The 22,733-nt window shown below is 37.6% G+C and overlaps 1 protein-coding gene across 1 annotated transcript; it reads left to right on the plus strand.

The window, feature by feature from the left end:
• Nucleotides 1-335: 335 nt before the first annotated feature.
• On the plus strand, nt 336-17,188 carry mmp14a (matrix metallopeptidase 14a (membrane-inserted)). The gene is made up of 10 exons (XM_067444128.1): nt 336-797; nt 8,986-9,134; nt 10,286-10,408; nt 10,845-11,152; nt 11,250-11,411; nt 12,754-12,896; nt 12,986-13,124; nt 13,235-13,385; nt 13,529-13,644; nt 15,622-17,188. The coding sequence occupies exons 1-10, from the start codon at nt 696-698 to the stop codon at nt 15,951-15,953; spliced, it is 1,725 nt and encodes a 574-aa protein (XP_067300229.1). The 5' UTR covers nt 336-695; the 3' UTR covers nt 15,954-17,188.
• The last annotated feature ends 5,545 nt before the right edge of the window (nt 17,189-22,733 follow it).

A 22,733-nucleotide genomic window follows, 5' to 3' on the forward strand; every position in this document is an offset into this window, starting at 1 on the left:
AAGGTTTTTTTTCCATTTCTTTCTTTTCGTCCTCTTCATACTTTACACTATACACATTGATCACAAATAGCACAAAAAGTTTTCTAATAAAAAATAGCCTAATAATAAAAAAAACACAAAAAACAGGCTCTTTGAGGTTTGTAGAGGCGACGCTCGAATTTCGGACAGAATTCCTTTAAAAATTCAACTCCCGCTGGAAAGTGATTGAATAATTAGCACACTGGGAAAAATGCACATCTGCAGTGTCGATTCTCGTCCAACTCCTCCCAGTTAGATGCTCTGTAGTGCAGACAGATTACCACAGGGTAAAAAGTAACCACGTCCCCAATCTGACAGTGAAGCCGCCTGTGGAGAGATCAGAGGACAAAAGAAAACCCCAGCGCAAGATGAGAATAGGCAGACCTAATATAAATACATTTCACATCTGAAGATAGTCTTCGTAGGGTCCAGCTTTACTTTTGGAAAAGTTTTTAATAACAATGATTACATTTAGACTAGGTTAGGCAAACGTCAGTTTTTATTATTTTTGTACTTAGGAAAAACTGCCAGGCAGAGTTTTAAGAAAACGTTTTCACTATTGGAATGGTGTGACTCGGGAAAAAAAATCTACTGGGGAAAACTTTGAGGAAAAAACTTTAAGAACGGAGCCTAGAGCATTTTTGTGTCCCGAACTCAGTTCTCTTGCGCATTGAGGAATGTTACCGAAACTCCAGACGTTACAGCGGCTACTGCTGCTCGCCCTCGCAAGCGTATTTCTGGTGCAAAGCGGGACCAGTGACAAAGAAGTCAGACCAGAGGTAAACCCACAGTGTTGTTCTAGTGTGTGTGTGTGTGTGTGTGTGTGTGTGTGTGTGTGTGTGTGTGTGTGTGTGTGTGTGTGTGTGTGTGTTTCCACTATCTGTCTGTCAAGCCTGCAATGTTGGGCACACTCTCAGATCATGTCAGGATTTCCTTCATGAAGTGTGGCTATTCATGTACCTCATAATTCACAGATTACAGATGAGAATCAGATGAGGTTGTCTTTTCAGACGCCTAAATATCAAGGTAAAACAAAGCAGGAATGAGTCACAGACTCCAGGATTCATAGCTAGAGAGGGTTAGTTATTAAAGTTTCGCAATTCTGTGGTTTCTGTACTGCACCCCTAGATTAATTTTTTTCCCTTTGTATTTAATTTGACGAGAAAAAAAGAAGGCTAACATTTAGATTGAATATATAAATTTGTCCATACACCCCAGAGCCATCCTAGTTTTTGTTTCAGAAATAGGCCCATGTCTGGTAGACACATAGCCTAACTGTGAGGGAGAATAGAACGAGTGACTGTTTTTCAGGACGTTTTGGCGTCTCTGTCATAGATGCAAGCCAGGAAATCTTAATGGTCTAAAATAAAGAAAACAAAATCAGAGAGCGGATTTAAAGAGTTAGTTCACATAAAAATGAAAATTCTGTCATCATTTACTCACCCTTATGTCGTTCCAACCCTGTAAGACTTTTGTTCATCTTTGGAACACAAATTAAGATATTTTTTACTAAACCACTACAAAACTACTACTTTGACATTTCAAAAAGTTCTAAGAGTTGGTAAAATTAATCCACATGCATTGAGCGGTTTAGACCCAATTTTCTGAAGAGACTCGATCACTTGATGATGGACAGATGACCAGAAATGTAGACTTTTATTCACACAAACATTGATAAACATTGAACAAATGAGAATGAAACCCATTTGTTCTCGCACATCAAGCGAACATGCTTGAGCATTAATTTACCATAACTGATCTGTGCGTTGATGAATATTTATATGTGAATAAGACCCTAAATCTAAATAAAAGACTAAATCTGTTCAGTGTTTAAAGTGATCATGTCTCTTTAATAAAATTGGACTTAACCGCTCAATTCATATGGATTAGCTTTGCGATCTCTTTATGACTTTTTGAAGCTTCAAAGTGGTAGTTGCATAGACTGTCAATGAGGACAGATAGATTGAGGGACAGAAATCACTCAGATAATATTAAAAATATCTTCATTTGTATTCTGAAGATGAACAAAAGTCTTACGGGTTTAGAACGACATGAGGGTGAGTAATTAATGACAGAATTGTCATTTTTGGTTGAACTAACCCTTTAAGACATTTTAACAACTATCTCGGTTTGCACACTTCATTCCTTTCTCTCACACTCCTTCACATTTCTGAGATGGTTGAGAGATGTACCCAGGGCTAGTGCAAAAAAAATTCCGCTCTGCAGATTCCATCAAAAGCTTTCGAAGACAAAAACAGTCTGCTCATGTGAGAGTCGCGTGATCAGAGAGTAAGGTCATACAAAAGGTTAAATCGCAGATGCCCATTGCTTGTGAAACTGCGATCATTCTTTAGACTTCTGTTTGAGTTTTACATGCTTTAACCATAAATGCAGGTTTTTTTTGGCTTTCTTAAGTTGTACAACCCTTTTCCTCCCAATCTATGTTTTTTTCTTCTTCTAGTAATTCTGAACTTAACTTCTAATGAACTAAAGGCTTTACATTAGGTTTAATATGACTTTGCGCTGCACTTTTTCTGTTGTTACAGGTGCTTTTGTTTTGAATACTGTACTAAAAAGGCGAAAAAAGAAAGAAATTTAGCCATTTTCCTTATGGAAAACAGCTGGGCATTGCCCCCCCTCTCCAGACCATAGACGAGAGATGATGTATTTGTTTAAGTAGTATTACAGATGCAAAGCATCTGTTGAAACTCAGCTGAATCTTTTAGACCTTCATCAATTGAGGAGTCTTGAAAAAGTATAGATTAGAAGAAAACAAATCATATATTGAAATTTAATTTCTGTAAGACATACAATAAGCCTCAACCACTACCATTTCTTTTTTTTTTTTTAGACCATATATTTTTTTAACAGTGTAGCTCTGCAGTATATAAATGATGTGGATATATGGATGATAATATCTTGCATTTGGAACTACTTGAACTTTTGCTGATTGGTAGTAATATGGTAGTAGCACTATATATATATATATATATATATATATATATATATATATATATATATATATATATATATATATATATATATATATATATATATATATATATAATATTATATATATATAGTTCTCAAATTAATAAAAACAGTGATTTTGAGGGTTGTTTTATACTGGAGGTGAGAAATTGTTGTCAGAATTAGTTCAGCTGCTCAGTAAATGGGTCAGTGATCTGATCCTCGACGTGAAGATGCAGACTGAGACACGGGCACTAATGCCTAAAATTCTCTGTTTTTTCCATTGGCACAGACAAGGAGGAACGACTGACTCAGTTCTTTCGTGCATTCAGACTCACCTCTGCCCTCCTTTTTTTCTTCTCCTCTCTCTTTTTCTTCTGCCCTTTGTTTTTATATTTCTATTTTTTTGTTAAAATCTCTTGGATCTCACTTAGGTTTTATTTTTTCCCCTCCACTTTTTTTGCCCCTCTTTAGTAATAGTTTGTTTTTCTCCTTCTTTAATGCCTTAGGAGCAGCAGATCAGCTGTTAAAATCATAAATGCCGCTTCCCCCTCAAAGTCTGGAAAGTCTGACAGCAATATTCAGTATATTCAGTATATATCCAGTGAAACTATTAGATTCAGAGATTAAAACTGTGCACATACTGTGTACCAGCAAAACAACATGTTCTTCTTCTAAACATGGAATGTGTTTTCCGTGTTGCAACACTAAAACTGATGAAATAGTTTTTCAGAAAGAGCCATCTTAGAAAGCACCTCCTCATACTGGCTCCATTTCAGAGTTTTAAAGAAGCCATACTCTTTTACAAAGTATTGATATTGTTTTGGGGTTTACTCATGCTTGAATGTTCAAAAAATACTGTTTAGTTCCTGTCTCTATATGAAGCCCCTCCTTCTGAAAAACGTAATGTGCTGATTGGTTGGCTGTAGTGTATTGGTCAACCACTTTGAGCGTGTTTCAGAAATGTCAAGCCCCTTAACCTAGAGTTTCAAAACATTAGTAATGCAACTCAACCAGGTCTTGCTTTTTTTTCTTATGCCTTGGGCGGGAATAGAAGGTCATCAACGTCACTTTTGCATTGGAACACGCCCTCTCAGGTGGGACTGAGTGACAAAAGAGCTGCTGCATAACTGGATTTAATAGGGGAAAACGCTAGTAGAACAAACGGTTATCAGTTTAAACTAAAGGTTGGACTGGATATAGTGTTCCTTACAGCATGCCCAACATCCAGTGATCCATGGAAATTGACATGCAGCTAGGAATCGTTTTTTTCAAAAGACCGCCACTTTATAATAACTAAAAGCTCTCACTCATTCGATGAACACAATCTCAGAAAGGTCCGTTATATTAATAAGTGAAGCTAAGTACACAACGCATCTCTTATTTACATAATGTCTACACTTCATAAGAGAGGATTTGAGTACATGCAGAATATTCAGCACTGGAAAAAACTTGAGCGGTGAGTGTTCTAACTTCAACACCTGTGATTGGCCATTGCGTTCAAGAAATCAGCAAACATGTCTGTGATTGATTGGCTACATTACACACTAAAGTGAAAGCACATTGGAAATTGAATCATTTAAGGAGTGCAAATACAGATACACACTGGATCTTTTGCAAACTCTTTTTCTCTAATAAAATGCTATTATTACAAAGAAAACAGATCCTAGACCAACAGTTATGGGCAGACAAAAACCAGAGGTGGACAAAGTACATAACTCTATTACTTGAGTAAAAGTAAAAAGAAAAAGTACTATTAGTCGTTACATTACTCCGTTAGTGAAAAGTCTAAAAACTGATTTTTACTTACGTAAAGGTAGAGAAGTATTTGTTTTAACAAGTACTTAAAGGAACTGTATGTAAGAAATGTATTTCAATGAATCATAAAATGGCCCTGATGTCAGTAGACATTAGGAAATCATGTTAATTTTAAATACTTATATCACTAACAACAGTAGTCCGTCCGGGCAGGATATTGTCATTTAAAAGTTGTTGTTGCAGCCCTCAACTGATGTTGAATGTTGATGTTGTGTTTTGGCCTAAGGATTTCTACCAATCACAAAGTCAGTAGTGTTTCATCATCCAGGTTGCCAGCTCTGCTCTAGTTTACCACAGCTGCAGCTACAAACGTTCCTACTGATCCTGCAGCCAATCTGGCAACCTCGAGCAGGGGGAGGGGGAGAGGGGATACACCTCTCTACAGTCACTTGAAAGTGATTGCAGTACCAGTTTTGGCCACAATCTTACATACACTTCCTTTAAGTATCAAAAATAAATGTCCTTTTTTATGTCAATGTTTTATTATTGTTGCATTGTTGTTTAAATGCACACTATGCCATCATGGTTTAAGCCAGTCAGTGATGCTCCTTAAGACATGCTAGCATATGACTCATTTCAATACTTGTAGTAAAGATACAAAGCTCTTTATAAAGCTGCTGTCCCTTTAACGCTGAATGCACGGATCCAATACACTGATACACATCCGTTATTCTCCCAACTTTACTTTTCTCTTTCTCCCAGATGTTTACATTAACATTTTGTAAGACATGCATATGTATATGGCAAATGTATGCTAACCATAACCATATGCTAAACTAATCTTGATTTAAAAAAAAAAAAAACTAAAACATACTTTAAAAGTATAGCTATGGATGCACACACTGTACCGAGGAAACATTTTCTTCCATTTTGTTATGAACTGATCAGTGTTCAAAAAAAGTTGGGAAACTTTACATGACCCTATAAGAGTGTTATACCCTATAAGAGTATAAGAGTGATAGACTGTCTGTAACAACAAAACAACTTTTAAAGAAGAAAAAAATCATCCACTGACTTTCAAAGCTGCTACAGAAACGACTTTTAACTTCGAGGACCTTGATAGAAATGTAGTGGAGTAAAAAGTACAATATTTGTCTTTCAAATGTAGTGAAGTTAAAGTCAAAGTTTCATGAAACAAATAATACTCAAGTGAAGTACAGGTACTCAAAAAGTGTACTTAAGTACAGTACTCAAGTAAATAGTTACTGTCCACCTCTGCCAAGAACCCCCAACCCTGGTTTTGTGTGTTTTTCACAGCATTAACGCTGTAAACCAATGCTGCATTATCGTAACCACAGTCACTATGGCCGGCAATGACGTCACGTGCATACCCTCTGTTGTTTAAAGGAATATTGTGATGTGTGTGTTCCTGGAAGAAAACTCAGTACTACAATCAAGGCGTACAAAATATAGAACTCCCTTTGGAGTGGACTTTGTGTGTTGTAACGTTGTAGACCTTTTTCATGTTACAATAGGAACATTACACACTAAAGAAAGTTAAAACATGTAAAAAAAGCATTATAGGTCCTCTTTAAACAAGGGCTGATAGCATGTGTTAAGTCAAGTCTGTGCAGCAGACATCTGATTACACTTAACCTCACGTCTTCTGTACCTGCTAGTCTCTATCATGTTTGAGTTAATGGTTACTGTTGAAATCTGTTCCCAGATCTGTGTATAATAGCAGTGTCTGCCTTGATTATTACATAAAGCTTTCCCAGACAGCCCGAGACTCAGTAAACTCTATAAAGGCTACCTGTCTGCATGGTAATAGCTGACGCATGGCCACACAGTGACTCGCTCTTCCTCAGTCAGGGGAACGGCAGAGGGGTTCTAAATAGAACCTTTGACACCCACCACTGGGAGTTCCAGGGCAGTGGAGCATGCTGGGATTGCTGGCGGCATTAAGAGGAGACCTGAGGCTTTTCGGGAGGGAGTAGAGTGGCCTTCAGAGGGAGTAAGAGAGAGGGAAACGTTTTCATCCTCATGAGTTAGTGTTTTTGCAAAATGGGGCGCGTCACCACAGCGGAGGCACCACACACAGAAAGCACTCATAAAGAAGGAGGAATTGAATGACGGACTGAGAGAAAGAAAAATGTAGCAAGGGTGACCAGGTTGTTAACAAAACACTATAGTGCCCTTTCCAGATTTATACTTCCTTGACCAATATGATCAGTGTAGACCAGTCCCATTGGAAAACCAATCATGTGAAGGAACCAGTGAAAGCACTCACTGATTTAGTGAAGTTAATCTCTGGATGTGGTTTCTTAATCACTGTAGTACTGTATGCTATCATGTAGGTTTGTTGTAGTGCTTTGTCCATTTTTAAAGAGTATAATGTTCAAATAATAGGAGTAAGTGCCATATAATTGAACACTATGCAGACTTTCATCTCAGCTATTGTCTTTGTAATATTATAAACGACTACAGATTTTAAGCTCAACAAATTCAGTTTAATATACTATGTGAAGTGAACTATGCTATTGTTGTTTCTAAAGCCTAAAGCCTTAAACCCTAAAAGCCAAGACATCTGGGATATAGTTTTGGAAGATTGTAGACCTCAACACTTGACAGTTGACAACATTTGAGGGAATTCAGTTGGTCTGACGTGAGTTATTATGTAGTTACAAGTAATTTACATTTCTTTCTAAGGGTATGTGACTCTGGAAACTGGAAAATATGCAGTTGCTATTTCTTTTTGTGTTGCTTTATGAACATAATTATGCCTTCATTTCAAAAATGGTAAATCTGAACGGTCTCTGTGCCATCACGTTTGTCGTTCTTTTTCTCATTTGTTTTTGCAGCAGATACAGACACTGCTTATACTGAGAAAAGAAAGAAAGAAAAGAAGAAAGGGAGGCAGTCTGAGGTCACAAGGATTACTGAAAACTGCTTATAATTTATGCTGACACTCTTTGTGGTTGGAATGGAGACACTGGCTGTCTGATCCTTAAAACGAGACATTTACCCATTTAGTCTAACAGTCATTCCTAAACCTGTGACCTTTGTGTTAACAGCCCAGATCAGCGCATTAGGCCACAACCACCTGCACAGCTATAATCAGGGCTGTAACTACCAAGACGTGTGGGGGACACGTCCCTTCAGTATTTAGAACACCAGTATATCATGTGGCTTTTTGCCTCTTTACAGTGAAAATATATAAACCAAACATGCAAGTCATGAGCACATGAAACGCATTCAAAAGTTCTTTGAAGCTACATAATTACATTACCATTGTCGTTTCATTTGTTTAGCTTTATACAGTATAAGATATATTTAGATTTTATTAGTTTAGTTCTTTGTTAGTTTTCTCTGTTTTTTTATGTTCTCAGTGTTTATTTCTGTAAGTCAGAAAACAAAGGAACTGTTTAAATTCAAAGTCATTCTGGTCTGTCTTTACCCAAGTGTGGCTAGCCCTAAACCTACCCCATAAAAGAAAATATTTAGCATTTTAAACAACAATAATAATACAATTATATACATATATGAATTATTAATTTCGATTTATTTTGTGTGTCGGGCAATGTGGGACCCATATAAACATATGTGAGTCCTTTGGATATAGGTTTGGAAGGGATATAGGTTGGAATCCCTCATGTACATGTTAAATTATGGTCATAAAGTCAAGACACAGTTCTTGACAATTCTTGAGCGTCCACACGCACACACTTACTCACAAAAGTTTAACCAGGTCATAAGTACACACATACACACACATCTGCCATCATCTTTGTGTTTGTACTGTGGTTCATCACTGATGTTTGTGGGCTTTGGCAGGTTTATGTACAATTAGATTGTATGCATTCAGACAGCATGTCATGTGGATGTGGTGCTGTACTGAGACATTTGGAACAGTGAGGACACTTCAAAAACATTCAGTCCAACCTTTAATTCACTGAGGTCACCTTAAAAGCCATGACAGCAGTGGCACCTGTGCTATTTCATGTTCTGGCAGAAGTTGTGATGTGTTCCAGAGAAACTTTGTGTGTGTGTGTGTGTGTGTGTGTGCGTGTGCGTGTGCGCGCGTGTGTGTGTGTGTGCGTGTGTGTGTGTGTGTGCGTGTGTGTGTGTGTGTGTGTGTGTCTTTTATTCTTGTTGAATTTGGTTTATTATATTGAAGAAGAGTGGTTATGGGACAGTTGCATGTTAATATGTGCTGTGTGTTAATTCATTCTCTGTCAGGCATGGCTCCAGCAGTATGGCTATCTTCCTCCTGGTGATGTTCGGGCTCAGGCAATCCGCTCTCCTAAATCCATCATCACCGCTATATCCGCCATGCAGAAATTCTATGGCCTCACTGTGACCGGATCTATGGATCCAGCTACACTATCGTAAGTCTTGCCCAGTCTTGTGCATCTCAAATTTAATTACAGTGGTAGACAAAGTACTTAAAGGATGAGTTCACCCAAATGAAATTGATGTCATTAATGACTCACCCTAATGTTGTTCCACACCCGTAAGACCTCCGTTCATCTTCAGAACACAGTTTAAGATATTTTATATTTTAGTCCCAGAGTGGTCTATGCACACTGTACTGTCCATGTCCAGAAAGGTAACATCATCAGAGCAGTCCATATGTGACATCAGTTAGTTCATTAGAATCTCTTGAAGCATCGAAAATACATTTTGGTCCAAAAATAATAAAAACTAAGATTTTATTCAGCATCAGTCACCAATGTCACGTGATTTCAGCAGTTTGGCACGCGATCCAAACTGCTGAAATCATGTGACATTGATCGATTCACTGATTCATGGCCGTTTGAATCTTTATTTGAGGTTTGATGACAAACGCGGAAGAGAAGACAATACAATACTGAATAAAGTCGTAGTTTTTGTGATTTTTGGACCAAAATGTATTTTCGATGCTTCAAGAGATTCTAACTAACTAACTGATGTCACATATGGACTACTTTGATTATGTTTTTATTAGATTTCTGGACATGGGCAGTATAGTTTGCATAGACTGTATATTCTCTGTGACTAAAATATAAAATATCTTAAACTGTGATCTGAAGATGAACGGAGGTCTTACGGGTGTGGAACGAAATTAGGGTGAGTCATTAATGACATCAATTTCATTTTTAGGTGAACTAACCCTTTAAGTAGAAGTATAGATACCCTAATAAAATATTACTCCAGTAAAAGTACTCATTTTCAATATTACTTAAGTAAAAGTACAAAAGTAATTGATTTTTAATTAACTTAACTCAAGCATTTAAAGTGAGAAGCACTGATCAATGAACCACGTTTAATATTTATTCTTACTTGATACTTAAAAATGTAACTTCATGTCCACCACTAGTTAAATATGACCATTTAAAGAAAATGTGTAATATGTAACTCAATAGTTACATTATTTATGCTAAAGTCTGCCAATCTTTGTCCACAAATGGATGACCTGATAGAGAAATAATCATCTGATTTGCAGCCAGTCATGTATGATTGAGTGATTTTATGTATTGCATTAACATGATGTTGTCAGGGCCATGAAGCGGCCAAGGTGCGGTGTTCCAGATAAATTTGGCTCTGAGCTGAAGAGCAACCTACGAAAGAAGCGATATGTCATCCAGGGCCTAAAATGGGACAAAAGAGAGGTCACTTTCAGGTATGGAACTGTAATTGACAACCTAAGATAATTAATTATAGTAAGATTTAATGCATATAAAACTATGGCACTCTATCAACTTTCTTTTTAATCTAAGAGCAGATACAGCCGTTTGTAACCTGATTGTGCGAGGCTTCCGGTGTCACCCCCTTCCAGCATTGTGCTGCTTGATATTGCAAACTGATATTTGTTATTTTAATTTCTAATCATAATCATAAACACAGTGGTTTTTGCACAAATCATTTTACCCTATACTGTACTTTGTTATTCTTCTAGTTATTTTCCTATAGCAGGTAATGAATCTGAACTCATGCACATTTACAGAAAGCTTGCAAAATAGCTAAATAAATCTGCCATTAACATGCATTTCTACACTTCCTTCCTGAATTGAAAACTCAAGATTTTGCCATTAAGCACAAATATTTTCTTTGCTCAGTATCCAGAACTACTCTCCTAAAGTAGGCGAGCACGCCACACAAGAGGCCATCAGGAAGGCCTTCAAGGTCTGGGAAGCTGTGACGCCACTCAAGTTCCGTGAAATCCCATACAGTCAAATCAATGGCAAGGTGGACAAGTTTGCGGATATCATGCTTTTCTTCGCGGAAGGTTTTCACGGAGACAGCACCCCATTCGACGGCGAGGGAGGTTTCCTGGCCCACGCGTACTTCCCTGGTCACGGTATCGGAGGCGATACCCATTTTGACGCAGCAGAGCCTTGGACGACAGGCAACGTTGACCAGGGAGGTGAGCAAATGTGAACATTTTTCTGTTAGCTGAACAGACTTAATGTGTAGTGAGTGCATGTAAAGTGTAAAGTATCATCGTTCTGCCTCTCTTTCAGGTAATGATGTGTTCCTGGTGGCGGTGCATGAATTAGGTCATGCCCTTGGCTTGGAACACTCAGGCGATCCCTCTGCCATCATGGCCCCGTTTTACCAGTGGATGGACACTGAGAACTTTGTGCTGCCCGATGATGACAGACGGGGGATCCAGCAAATATATGGTAGTCACTCTGCATTGCATATATATATATGGTCCAATTAAATAACGTTAAAGGGGTGGTTCCGTGTTTTTTTATAGGCTTGGTTGTGTTTATGGGGCTCAGTATAACTTGTCTTAATACTTCTTTTTTTTTTAAAAGCCGTATTTTTCTTATATCTTACCTTTATTCCACACTGCTGTCTCCACTGTCCTTTGAACGGCTCGTTTGCTTCCTGCTTCTATGAAGCCCATCCCTCCGAAAAACGCAATGGTCTTAGATTGGTTAGATGGCCAAATGTAGTTTCATGTATTTTTATTGGCTGAAGTGGCACAGGTTGCCCGGGAACGTCACGCCCCTTACCATTACAGGCAGAAGTCAAATTTGCGGTAACTAGCAAGGGTTTATGTTGTCATCAACCCGGGAAGAAGCTTGTTGTAGTCCAAACCGGCCGTTTTTGTAGGCAATAAACTGCCATAACTTTAAAAGACAATATCTCCGTTTGCATTAAACGTTCAGCGCTGTAACTTTGCAGATACTGTTTATACTCAAGCAGCAACATTACACACTAACTAAAGTTAAAAAAAGGGAAATCGCATGCAACCACCCCTTTAACTTAAAATGAGCAAAACATCTGTTACAGTATTCATTTCTCTTTGTTAACATTAGTTAGTAATATGATTATTTGTTCATTAGTGATGTCAAATCCGCTAATCACAAATAACAAAATAAAACCCACCTAAAAAACATAATACATGAAAAAAGGAACCACATAACCAGATCAAATGAGGAGAGCAGGGAATCACATGACATTACAGGAAACATGACTATAGGCCCCGTTTCCACCGAAATTATCCAGACCAATTTGTCCCAGGAACTTCCCCCCCCCCCAAACCTGCTGCTGTCCATGTTTCCATCACAGTCTAAAGTACCGAAGTGAAGATTAGTCTGGTGACGTAGGACTGAGCGTAACTTTCCGGAACCCCCTGGATTTCGTCTTCTGCAAATAAACTTTATAAAGCCTGAACCTCGTCGTCGGTCCATCGGTCGGACTCCATTGTTGATTCGACTGCATGCAACAGACTTTTAGGTTAAAATTAAATGCTGCGTGAACTCAGTCAGCATGTTCAGCGCCCAAGACCCACCACCAAAAGCAGGGCCATTTTAAGGGGATTTTTTTCCCAGAACTTAATTTAGACCCCGGTTCCTGCGCTCGAAACACACCAAGTACCACCCCAAAGTTCTAGTTCCTGGGAAAAGTTACTGCGGTGGAAACACGACTTAGAACTAATTTCAAAATAAAAGACACAGAAGCATGAATGTTAAAATGAAACCAAAACCAGACGTGACATGCATCTTTCGGCAGGTGCTCGTTCTGGTGAAGAGCCCCAACCCCCGGCACCCCGGCCCCCCACTCGCAGGCCAAACCCCCCTTCCTTTGGCCCTGACGTATGTGAGGGACACTTTGACACCATTGCTTTCCTCAGAGGAGAGATGTTTGTCTTCAAGGTACAACAGAATACAAAAAAATATAAATATATATTTGTGAGTACTATTGTTCATAATATTTAAAATATTTACAACCCTCTACTTCCCAGGAAAAGTGGTTCTGGAGAGTGCGTGATGGTAAACCTCAGCAGGGGTATCCTATGCCTATTGGACACTTCTGGAAGGGACTGCCTCCCTCTATCAATGCTGCCTACGAACGTGCTGATGGAAAATTTGTTTTCTTTAAAGGTGCGTCCGTCTTCTATATTATTTTGCCTTTTGTTGTAAACATTGCATTTGTGGTTCTAATAGGTGTCACAAATTGTGCAGTGATACTTGTATGTCTGTCCTCTCACTAGGTGATAAATACTGGGTTTTCAACGAGGCTAAAATGGAGGAAGGTTATCCAAAAACTTTCAAAGAACTCGGCACAGGCCTACCAAGAGACAAGCTGGACGCAGCTGTTTTCTACACACCCACCGGCAGCACTTACTTCTTCAGGGGAACCAAGTAAGTTTCCAGTGTCTCTTATGATATCTTACTCATTGTCTAATTGTAAATCCGTGTGATTTTGTGTCATATTGAGACAAATGCTTCCTCTTCTTTTTTTGAAGTTCTCCATTTCTTTTATCATGCTTTTTCTTTTTTCTTAGATATTACCGCTTCAGTGAGAAAAGCAGATCTGTGGATTCAGACTACCCCAAACCCATCAGTGTATGGCAAGGAGTACCAGATAATATCAAAGGGGCCTTCATGAGCGAGGATCTAGGTACAGAAGCATTTGTTCTTTTTCTGTGGGTTCTTCACTGTCATGTCTGCAAAAAAACATACATATTGATCTAATAAAACACACACTTCCTATCATTCAAAGATTTGGGGTCAAAAAGTTTTTAAAACAAAAGTCTACGCTCACAAATTACATTTAAAAAGTAGTGTTGTCTCAGCAACAATATTCCAGTAGTTGGTACCAATACCAGTAAACTTTTACGGTTCTTAAAGTACCAAATTTGGTATCGTAGGAAAAAACAGTTGGAACTATCTTACTTTTTTATTTAAATAATACATTTAAACAGCATGTAGCTTTCAAATGTAAACATTTTTTTTCAAAAAAATATCAAGTTAAAATTAGTCATAAAATGAAGAACAAAGAGACACATACACATAGAAGTGGCAGGTATGTTTGCACTTGAACTCTAAGACTTATGCACATCTATTTTTGCATACAGTATAACATTTTTGTGCCATCTGTTGCCATGGTTAACATTGCCAGTCATTGCAATTTCGGATTCAAACACATTTTTATGCAATTGTAAATCCAAAAACTTTGCTGTGTACAGAGCAAGGTGAAAAATAAAATTGTATTCAAGTTGTATATGGGTAATAAACAGCAAGCAAGCAAAGAGCGCTCCCTTTATTATCACTGAAGCTGTCAATCACTTTGTTCAGTAGCTGCTCTCTGGTAATGACACTCCTGCAAAAACTCCAGTGTTTTTTGTGTGGATCCTGGCTAACTTTATTACCTCTGATTGGCCATTGCCTTTACATGCTCAACAGATAGTCATGTGAAAATGTTAGGACACCCTAATGAATTTCATGATTTTCTGTATCAGGATCAAGACATCATAAAAACATCATCCAACGCTTGGCAGGTCTAAAAATTTGGAAAATACAACATCAGATGAAGAACAACACATGATATATTACACTGTGCCATTATTTATTTAGCATAAATAAAGACAAGATGGAAAAGCCATGGGTGCCAAAGTTAGGACACCCTATCATTGAATTGCCTGTAGATCCACTTTTAGCAGCAATAACTTGAAGTAATAATTTTCTGCATGACTTTATCAGTCTCTCACATCATTCTTGAGGGATTTTGGCCTGCTCTTCTTTACAACGTTGCTTCAGTTTATTGAGGTTTGTGGGCATTTGTTTATGCATAGCTCTTGTCACAGCATTACAGTCTGGATGAGTTCTGAACATCAACTGGGTTATTCTCTAAGACCATTGTTGATGTTTTTCCCTCCCTGGCATTGTATTAAGACAAAACTGAATGCTCCAGACCAGCAAACTGCCAAAACTTCTGCTTTTATAGTGATGATCACACTTACCGGTGATCAATCAATCAAAGGCATTTGATTAGAAGTGCCTGACCGTTACTTACCTTCTTAATTCCTATGTTAACAGTAAGGGTGTCCTAACTTTGTCACCCATGGCTTTTCACTCTTTTCTTTATTTTTGCTAAACAAATAATGACACGGTGTGATATGTCAATGTAATATGTTGTTGTTCATCGTTTTCGAATTTTTAAGACCTGCCAAGGACCAGATGAGGTTTTTTTTATTTTTTAATCCACGGACTTCAATAAGGTGTCCTAACTTTTTCCCATGACTGTATGTCTGTGATTGGCTACAATTATTAACGCTTCAAAAACACATTGTAAATTAAAAAACTGCCGCTCTTCACGGAGCGCTTACACAGATAGACACTGGAGAATTTAAAAGCAGTCGACTATCAGCAGGTACCGAAAATACCCGGTACAAGGTAATACTGACAATGCAGAATTGCTGGTATAGTCACATTTATATTTTTTTAAATTCAGTACTGACCACCATAAGAAAACACTAATATTGTGAAATATTAATGCAATTTAAAATAACTGTTTTCTATTTTAATGCATTTTAAAATGTAATTTATTCCTGTGATGCAAAGCTTTACTGAATCAGCTTTCCCCGCAATTTTTCAGCACACACCTACTTCTACAAAGCCAATAAGTACTGGAAGTTCAACAATCAGCAGCTGAAGGTGGAGCCAGGCTTCCCCAAATCTGTCCTGACTGACTGGATGGGCTGTGAAGGGGAGGAGCCCAAGAAGAGGGCCAGCACAGATGAGGAAGTGCTCATCATTGAGGTGGATGAGTCAGAGGGTGGAGCCATGGGAAGAGCTGCAACCATTGTGATCCCACTGTTTCTTTTGGCCTGTGTGCTTGTCACTTTGGGGGCTCTTCTTTTCTTCCACCATTATGGTACCCCTCGACGCCTCCTCTACTGTCACCGCTCTCTGCTCGATAAGGTTTAGAGATAAACATGAAAGGCATGAGAAGAAAAGAATAAGAGGGAAATAAGTAGATGGCATTTGGAAAAATTGTATTAGGATGGAGTGAATATGAATGTCAGACAGTAAAGATTGGTTTACAGGTCTGCAGGCAGGGAGAGATGAAAAGTGAAGGGTGTGTATTGTATGTTTTTCTATTTACATGTACTTCTCTGCCATTAATAAGAAATCTGAAATGGAGTGGGAGATAAGAGAGACAGACGCAAGCCCTCCTCCACCTCTTACATGGCTACGGTTTATCACTCGGTGAAATGCACTTTTGATCCTTCAGTCTTCTTTTCAGTATATAATCCCTCCTTTGTCCTCTTTGAAAATCTCCCTCTCCAGATCCGAACTTGACTCCAGCCGGCCGGCTGTTTGATTGACATGTTCTATACACTAATTGATCTCACTTTGACATATTTCACTAACTCAGATTTTGCTTTTTACATTGCTGATCCGATGAAAACCTCCTGTACCCCATGCAGTGCCTTTGCCATTGAATTAATAGAATGGAAGGACTATCATAATTGACCTTCCTTGCACCTTTTATTCACCACAAAGATATTTGCACAAAGTATGGCTCGACTGTAGAGACCTGCTGTACGTGAAAGGTCAAAGGTTAAAGGTCAACGTTCAGGGAGAGAGAAGCCGTGCAGCTTCTGGAGTAGGCCAGTTTTAAATACACCTATAGAGCAGAGCTGTCCATCTGTTTCAACTCAAAATGCTATTGTTATTGCAATGCGTTTGGTATTTACTATGATTGATTATGTCATTAATGATTGGCATTGTTATTATAACTATGGTTATTGTTATTATTGTTCTCCTAGTTCTCCTATTGTTCTTTCTTACCTATTTTAAATTGTCATTTCAGGTCCTGCTGGACACAGGCAGAATGTGACTTATTTCAATTTAGCTTCCAATCTTTTAATGTCAGGTTTAAATCAGATTTCTAGAATAGAAGAGGCTGGAGTTTAGATATTTTCTCACTCTCCACCTTCCAGAATTATTTATGAACAGTAATGGTGCTATGGGTTTTCTTTAACAAGACCGAACACATCAGTATTAGGTATTTCTGAAGTAGTTTTAACAATGATAATGATAATGATATTTATAATTATAATGATATAGTGTAAATGAAAAGGAATGACAATTTTGCCTGTTTCATACTTTTTGTACTTGGAAATGAAAATGAAATAAAGTTCCTTTTTTTAACATTATTCTCTTTTTCCTCTACGTTACATTTTTTTAATTATCTCATGAGTGAGTACAAAATCTACATAAACGAAAAAAAGTAAAAAGTTCCATGGACCAAATCATTGAATTCAAGTGTTCCAATCACTTCCACGGCAACAGGTGTATAAAATCAAGCACTAGGCATGCAGACGAACAGGCAGATGCTAGGCATGCAGACAAACAGAAAGAATGGGTTGCTCACATGAGCTCAGTGAATTCAGGCGTGGTGCAAAAAGTCCATTCATGAAATTTCCTTAATACAAAATATTCTATGGTCAACTGTTAGTTGTATTATAACAAAGTGGAAGCAATTGGAAACAACAGCAAAATCACAGATCGGGGTCAGCGCATGCTAATGCGCACGGTGCACAGAAGTTGCCAACTTTCTGCAGAGTCAATAGCTACAGATCTCTAATCTTTTTGTGGCCTTCAGATCAGCTCAAGAACAGTGCCTAAGAGAGCTTCAGGGAATCGGATTTCCTGGCTGAGTAGCTGCATCCAAGCCTTACATCACTAAGTGCAATGCAAAGCGTCGAATGCAGTGGTGTAAAGCACGCTTCCACTGGACACTAGAGCAATGGCGATGTGTTCTCTGGAGTGACCAATCATGCTTCTCTGTCTGGCAGTTTGTCGGTTGTCAGGAGAATGGTACTTGCTTGACTGCATTGTGCCACGTGCAAAGTTTGGTGGAGGGGGGATTATGGTGTAGTTGTTTTTCAGGGGTTGGACTTGACCCCTTAGTTCCAGTGAAAGGAACTCTTAATGCTTCAAACATTTTAAACAATTTCATGCTCACAACTATGTGGGAACAGTTTGGAAATACCCCCTTCCACCAACATGCACACCAGTGCACACAGCAAAGTCCATAAAGACATGAAGGCGAGTTTGGTGTGCAGGAACTTGACTGACCTGCTCAGAGTCCTCCTGACCTCAACCTGTTAGAACACCTTTGGGATTAATTAGAGCAGAGACTCCGAGCCAGGCCTTCTCGTCTAACATCAGTGCCTGACCTCACAAATGAGCTTTTAGGAGAATAGTCAAAAATTTCCATAAACACACTTCTAAACCTTGTGCAAAGCCTTCCCAGAAGAACTGAAGCTATTATATCTGCAATCTATCTATCTGTTTTGGACAGAAAACTGATGAGTGTTTGTACGTGTCCTCATATCTGAGATCTAAGAGAACAAGGGACCAGGCAGAGAGGCATATGACTTTGTAGTGAAGGAGGAGCGTACGCTTTTCTTTGAAGTCTTTTAAAACTGTTCCAGCTGACAAAGTCAGAAAAACAGCACTCTACCATTTCCGCTCCCCCCCCCCCCCGTCTCTCCCCCTCCCCCTCCCCCCATTTCTCCACACAGCAAAATTGTTCTCTTTTATAAGGAGTTTTTTAATGGCCCACCACAAACATCTCTGTGCTGTTTTCCTGTCCCCTCCCTTTCAAATCTCTTTCTCTTTCTCCCCTAGTCTTTGAATCCATCTTCACTCTGTTACTTTGTGCATTATGTTTAAATAGGTAAAGCAGTGAGAGTGTATTAGTCAGATGAAAAAAAAAAATGCCAATTCAACATGATACAGATGACATGTTTTCCGGTTTAGATTTTCTAGAAATTATGACTGCCATTATTAATATTATTATTAATGTTCCACGGGTAGATTTCTAAAACATGCATAGCAAGAGATTGTTCTTTGCAATACATGCTTATTTTTATTTTATTTTATTAAAACAGTCATAGAAATGAATTTGTTTATTGGATGGACAGATGAGCTAAGGACAGGACAGGAAGTCTGGCTTTCATCATGGTGGTGGGGAAGAGCTCTGGCAGTCATGTTCGGTGAGCTTGGTTCTCGTCTTGTGGGGTAGCCAGGGAAAAAGTACACAAACGCCCACATACACGCTGAGCTGGCGAACAGGACGTGGCCTGGACAGTTGCTTGCAATTTAGACTTTGTAAATGTGTTCATGCAGGAGAGGAGCAGGAAAGCAGGTGGCTTAGAGAAGCCCACTGCTATAGTTGCGTATACTGGAAAAGCAAGCAACCATAACACCATAAGTCATAAATTGGCCTGAATCAGCAGCCAAAAAAAGAAAAGCAAGAATTACGCAGAAAGCTCGTTTGCAAAAAACCCTACCTCTCACATGTTTTTTTAGTAAATATGTTGGGTAATTTCATAATAAATCTACTAATAAGAGGGTAGTGCTCTCAGCTCTGTACTTGCATTATATGCATATTAAAATCCACAATGCAGAATGTTGTAGATTTTCCCCTTTTGGTGTTTCTTCAGATCTGAACTCTTGATTTTTATTAAAAATTATTTCTATTTTTCTTATTTTTACATAAAGTTCATATTAAAACTTGTATGGTGGAAACTAAAGTTTTACATTGGGTCTGGGGAGATTCAGTTTTGGTTATATTTAGGGTGCCAATATTTTTGGAGCCCTCTGTATTTGTTACTTTTCAGCTACTTTGCCATGCCTTTTATGCAGGCCTATATTATTGATTGTTTTACTCTTGTCCCAGTCTCAAACTTTGAATTGGAAAATTCATTATAAAATTATGAAACTGAGAGTGAATGTAAACAAAGAGTGAATATATATATATATATATATATATATATATATATATATATATATATATATATATATATATATATATATATATATATATATATATATATATATATATATATATATATATATAATTTTTTTGTTCAGTTCAAAAGTTAGTAACTTATTTACTAAAAAGAAATTAGTATTGGGTTATGCTTCATATGAAATAGGAGAAAATAAATCTATATCAAGTAAATCTTTCTATCTCTACATGTAAAGGAAGTGTATTGCTCTATCCAAAACCCTAGGTCAAACACATACTGTAACTGTAGCTGTGTCATATCCTGTCAATCTGCCATCATCACACACTTTTGCTCCATACTTTGTTTCTTGTCTGCTTTCAACTTTCACCATCTTTTTTTTGTTGTTGTTGTCTTTTCCTCTATGTATGCTTAAGGACTGCACATTCACCTCATCTTTCGTTCCTTCCCTAGAATCCCTACCCTTCCTGTCCTCTGCTCTCTCTCCTCCTCCACTTCATAAAACATCTGGATCTCATTCTGTGGAAAACCAAAACAACATGAGAGAGCGACATAGTGAGAGAGACAGAGAAAGGCGGGGAAATTAACAAAGGCAAAAAATCTGTTGGTGAAAACCAAACAATATGTGAAAGATGAGTACATAAAACCTTGATTTGTCTCAATTCCTTAAACAATATTATTTTCTGAGTTACACAGATCAGGAGGATATTAGTAAAACTGGTAAAAACTTAAATCTATGTACATAAAATATATGTAATCATAACTGTGGTTTATAAGTATTCAGCTGAGTGAGAGAAACCTTTTTTTTTTTTTTAAAGCTTACATTTTAAACAAAATGGTTTCATAGTGCTGACAAAAAATGGTTGAATCTGATCCAGGGTCCAGTAAAACACCAGAGGAAAAAATCTGCAGTTCAGCAACTGGAGCCATAATTATGGAGAAAGGCTGCTGAAATCAGCAGGAAGACCTGTGTGTGTGTGTGTGTGTGTGTGTGTGTGTGTGTGTGTGTGTGTGTGTGTGTGTGTGTGTGTGTGTGTGTGTGTGTGTGTGTGTGTGTGTGTGTGTGTGTGTGTGTGTGTGTGTGGAAGAGAGAGAGAGAGAGAGAGAGAGAGAGAGAGAGAGAGAGAGAGAGAGAGAGAGAGAGAGAGAGAGAGAGAGAGAGAGAGAGAGAGATCAGAAATTAATGTTTACGATAAAGGCTACTGTACAGAGAATGATTAACATAAAATTCCCCTATATTTCACATCCGCACTGATCGATTTTCAAGATTCAGATGTTCTCTGAAAAGTGAAATGGCATTTTGCGGCTAATATAAAATAGAGTCACTATAGCAACACCCTTAATTACTTTCTCAGGCAGGAGATGGTATGGCAATAGTCTCATCTTGATGTTAGCCGGTAGCTATATTGGAATCTGTCTTAAAACAGCACATTTTTGTTAAAGAAGAGAAAAAACAGATGACCACAAAAGATTAGCAATAATAATAATAATGAAAAAAAGAAGAAAAAAACAGAAAGCAGAAAAAGAGAATATTCAGCCTGCATTATGTGCAGGGAACGGTTTTTTTTATCCCACCTTGGGAGAGACAAGGTTAGAAACACATACATGTGGCTGCCAGAAGATCCGCAGAAATGGATGGAGAAACACTGCAGCCTAGTGGAGCGAGACATTACGTTAAATCTTTCCAAGTCTGTTTTTAAAGGGATAGTTCACCGAAAAATGAAAATTCTGTCAATAATTTACTCACCCTCAAGTTGTTCCAAACCTGTATAAATGTCTTGGTTCTGCTGAACACAAAATAAGTTATTTTGAATAATGTTTGTAACCAAGCAAAAAGAACAACCATTGCATACCATAGTAGTTTTTTCCTTGCTATGGTAGTCAATGGTTGCTTTGGTAGTCAACAAATCTGTTTTGTTACAAAAATTCTTCAAAATACCTTCTTTTGTGTTCAGCAGAAAAAAGAAATGTAAACAGGTCTGGAACAACAGCTTAGACATTTATATTAAAAAATAAATAAATAAATAAAAAACTGTTAAAATCTTTCCAAAATGGATCATGTTTCCAACAAATATTAAGCTCACAACTGTTTTCAATACTGATAAGCAATGTTTTTGAATGATTTCTGAAGGATTGTGGTTGCCATCACCAAAAAATTGCTTTTTAAATCTATATTAAAATAAAAAGTATTAATATTAAATAGTAAGAGGTGAGTAAAGTGACTTCTAGAATAATACCATGGCTTCAAATCATGGCTATCAAAATCCAGTGTTCTGTATTTTGCGTACGTGAGTTTTTGTTGTAGGTGGCTATTGTAGATGGCTATAAATAAAATAAAAAAATAAAAATTAAAAAAGTGTACTGTGCTAATTAATTGAGACTTCTTACAGCTCTTACCGGTTGTTGGCCTTGTTTGTTTCGTTGCTTCTATTGCTCTCCCCTTTTTTGTAAGTCGCTTTGGATAAAAGCGTCTGCTAAATGATTAAATGTAATGTAAATGTAATAAAATTTTAACAACCCTAAAATTTTTAACGGTAGCGTACATAAAAGCATCACTGTATTATAAGCAATGCAGTCTATGTATTGTTTTACAGTAGTAATGTTTTTCCAGTTTTAAACTTCACATAATATGCGAATAGACTTTCACAACACATATTAAGGATAACTTTCCTTATTTCACAACCATCTCAAACACTTTCAGCTGAAATCAAAAATTGATAAACTGGATTAATTGCATTCCAACTGTGCATGGGTGTAAATGTATTTGTATGGAGAGTATCTAGCAAAAGTTTGAATACAGTTTCCTGTATTTTGTAATAGTTTATACAAGTAATTTAATTTTTTTAATCAACAAAACAAGCCAGATCAAACGTTTACGCAAAACAGGAATTCAGTAAAACTGATTAAATCTAGTCCAAATGTTTGTAGTTTTATAACCTTT

The sequence above is a fragment of the Pseudorasbora parva genome, chromosome 1, assembly GCF_024679245.1.
Source record: "Pseudorasbora parva isolate DD20220531a chromosome 1, ASM2467924v1, whole genome shotgun sequence".
Taxonomy (NCBI): Eukaryota; Metazoa; Chordata; class Actinopteri; order Cypriniformes; family Gobionidae; genus Pseudorasbora; species Pseudorasbora parva.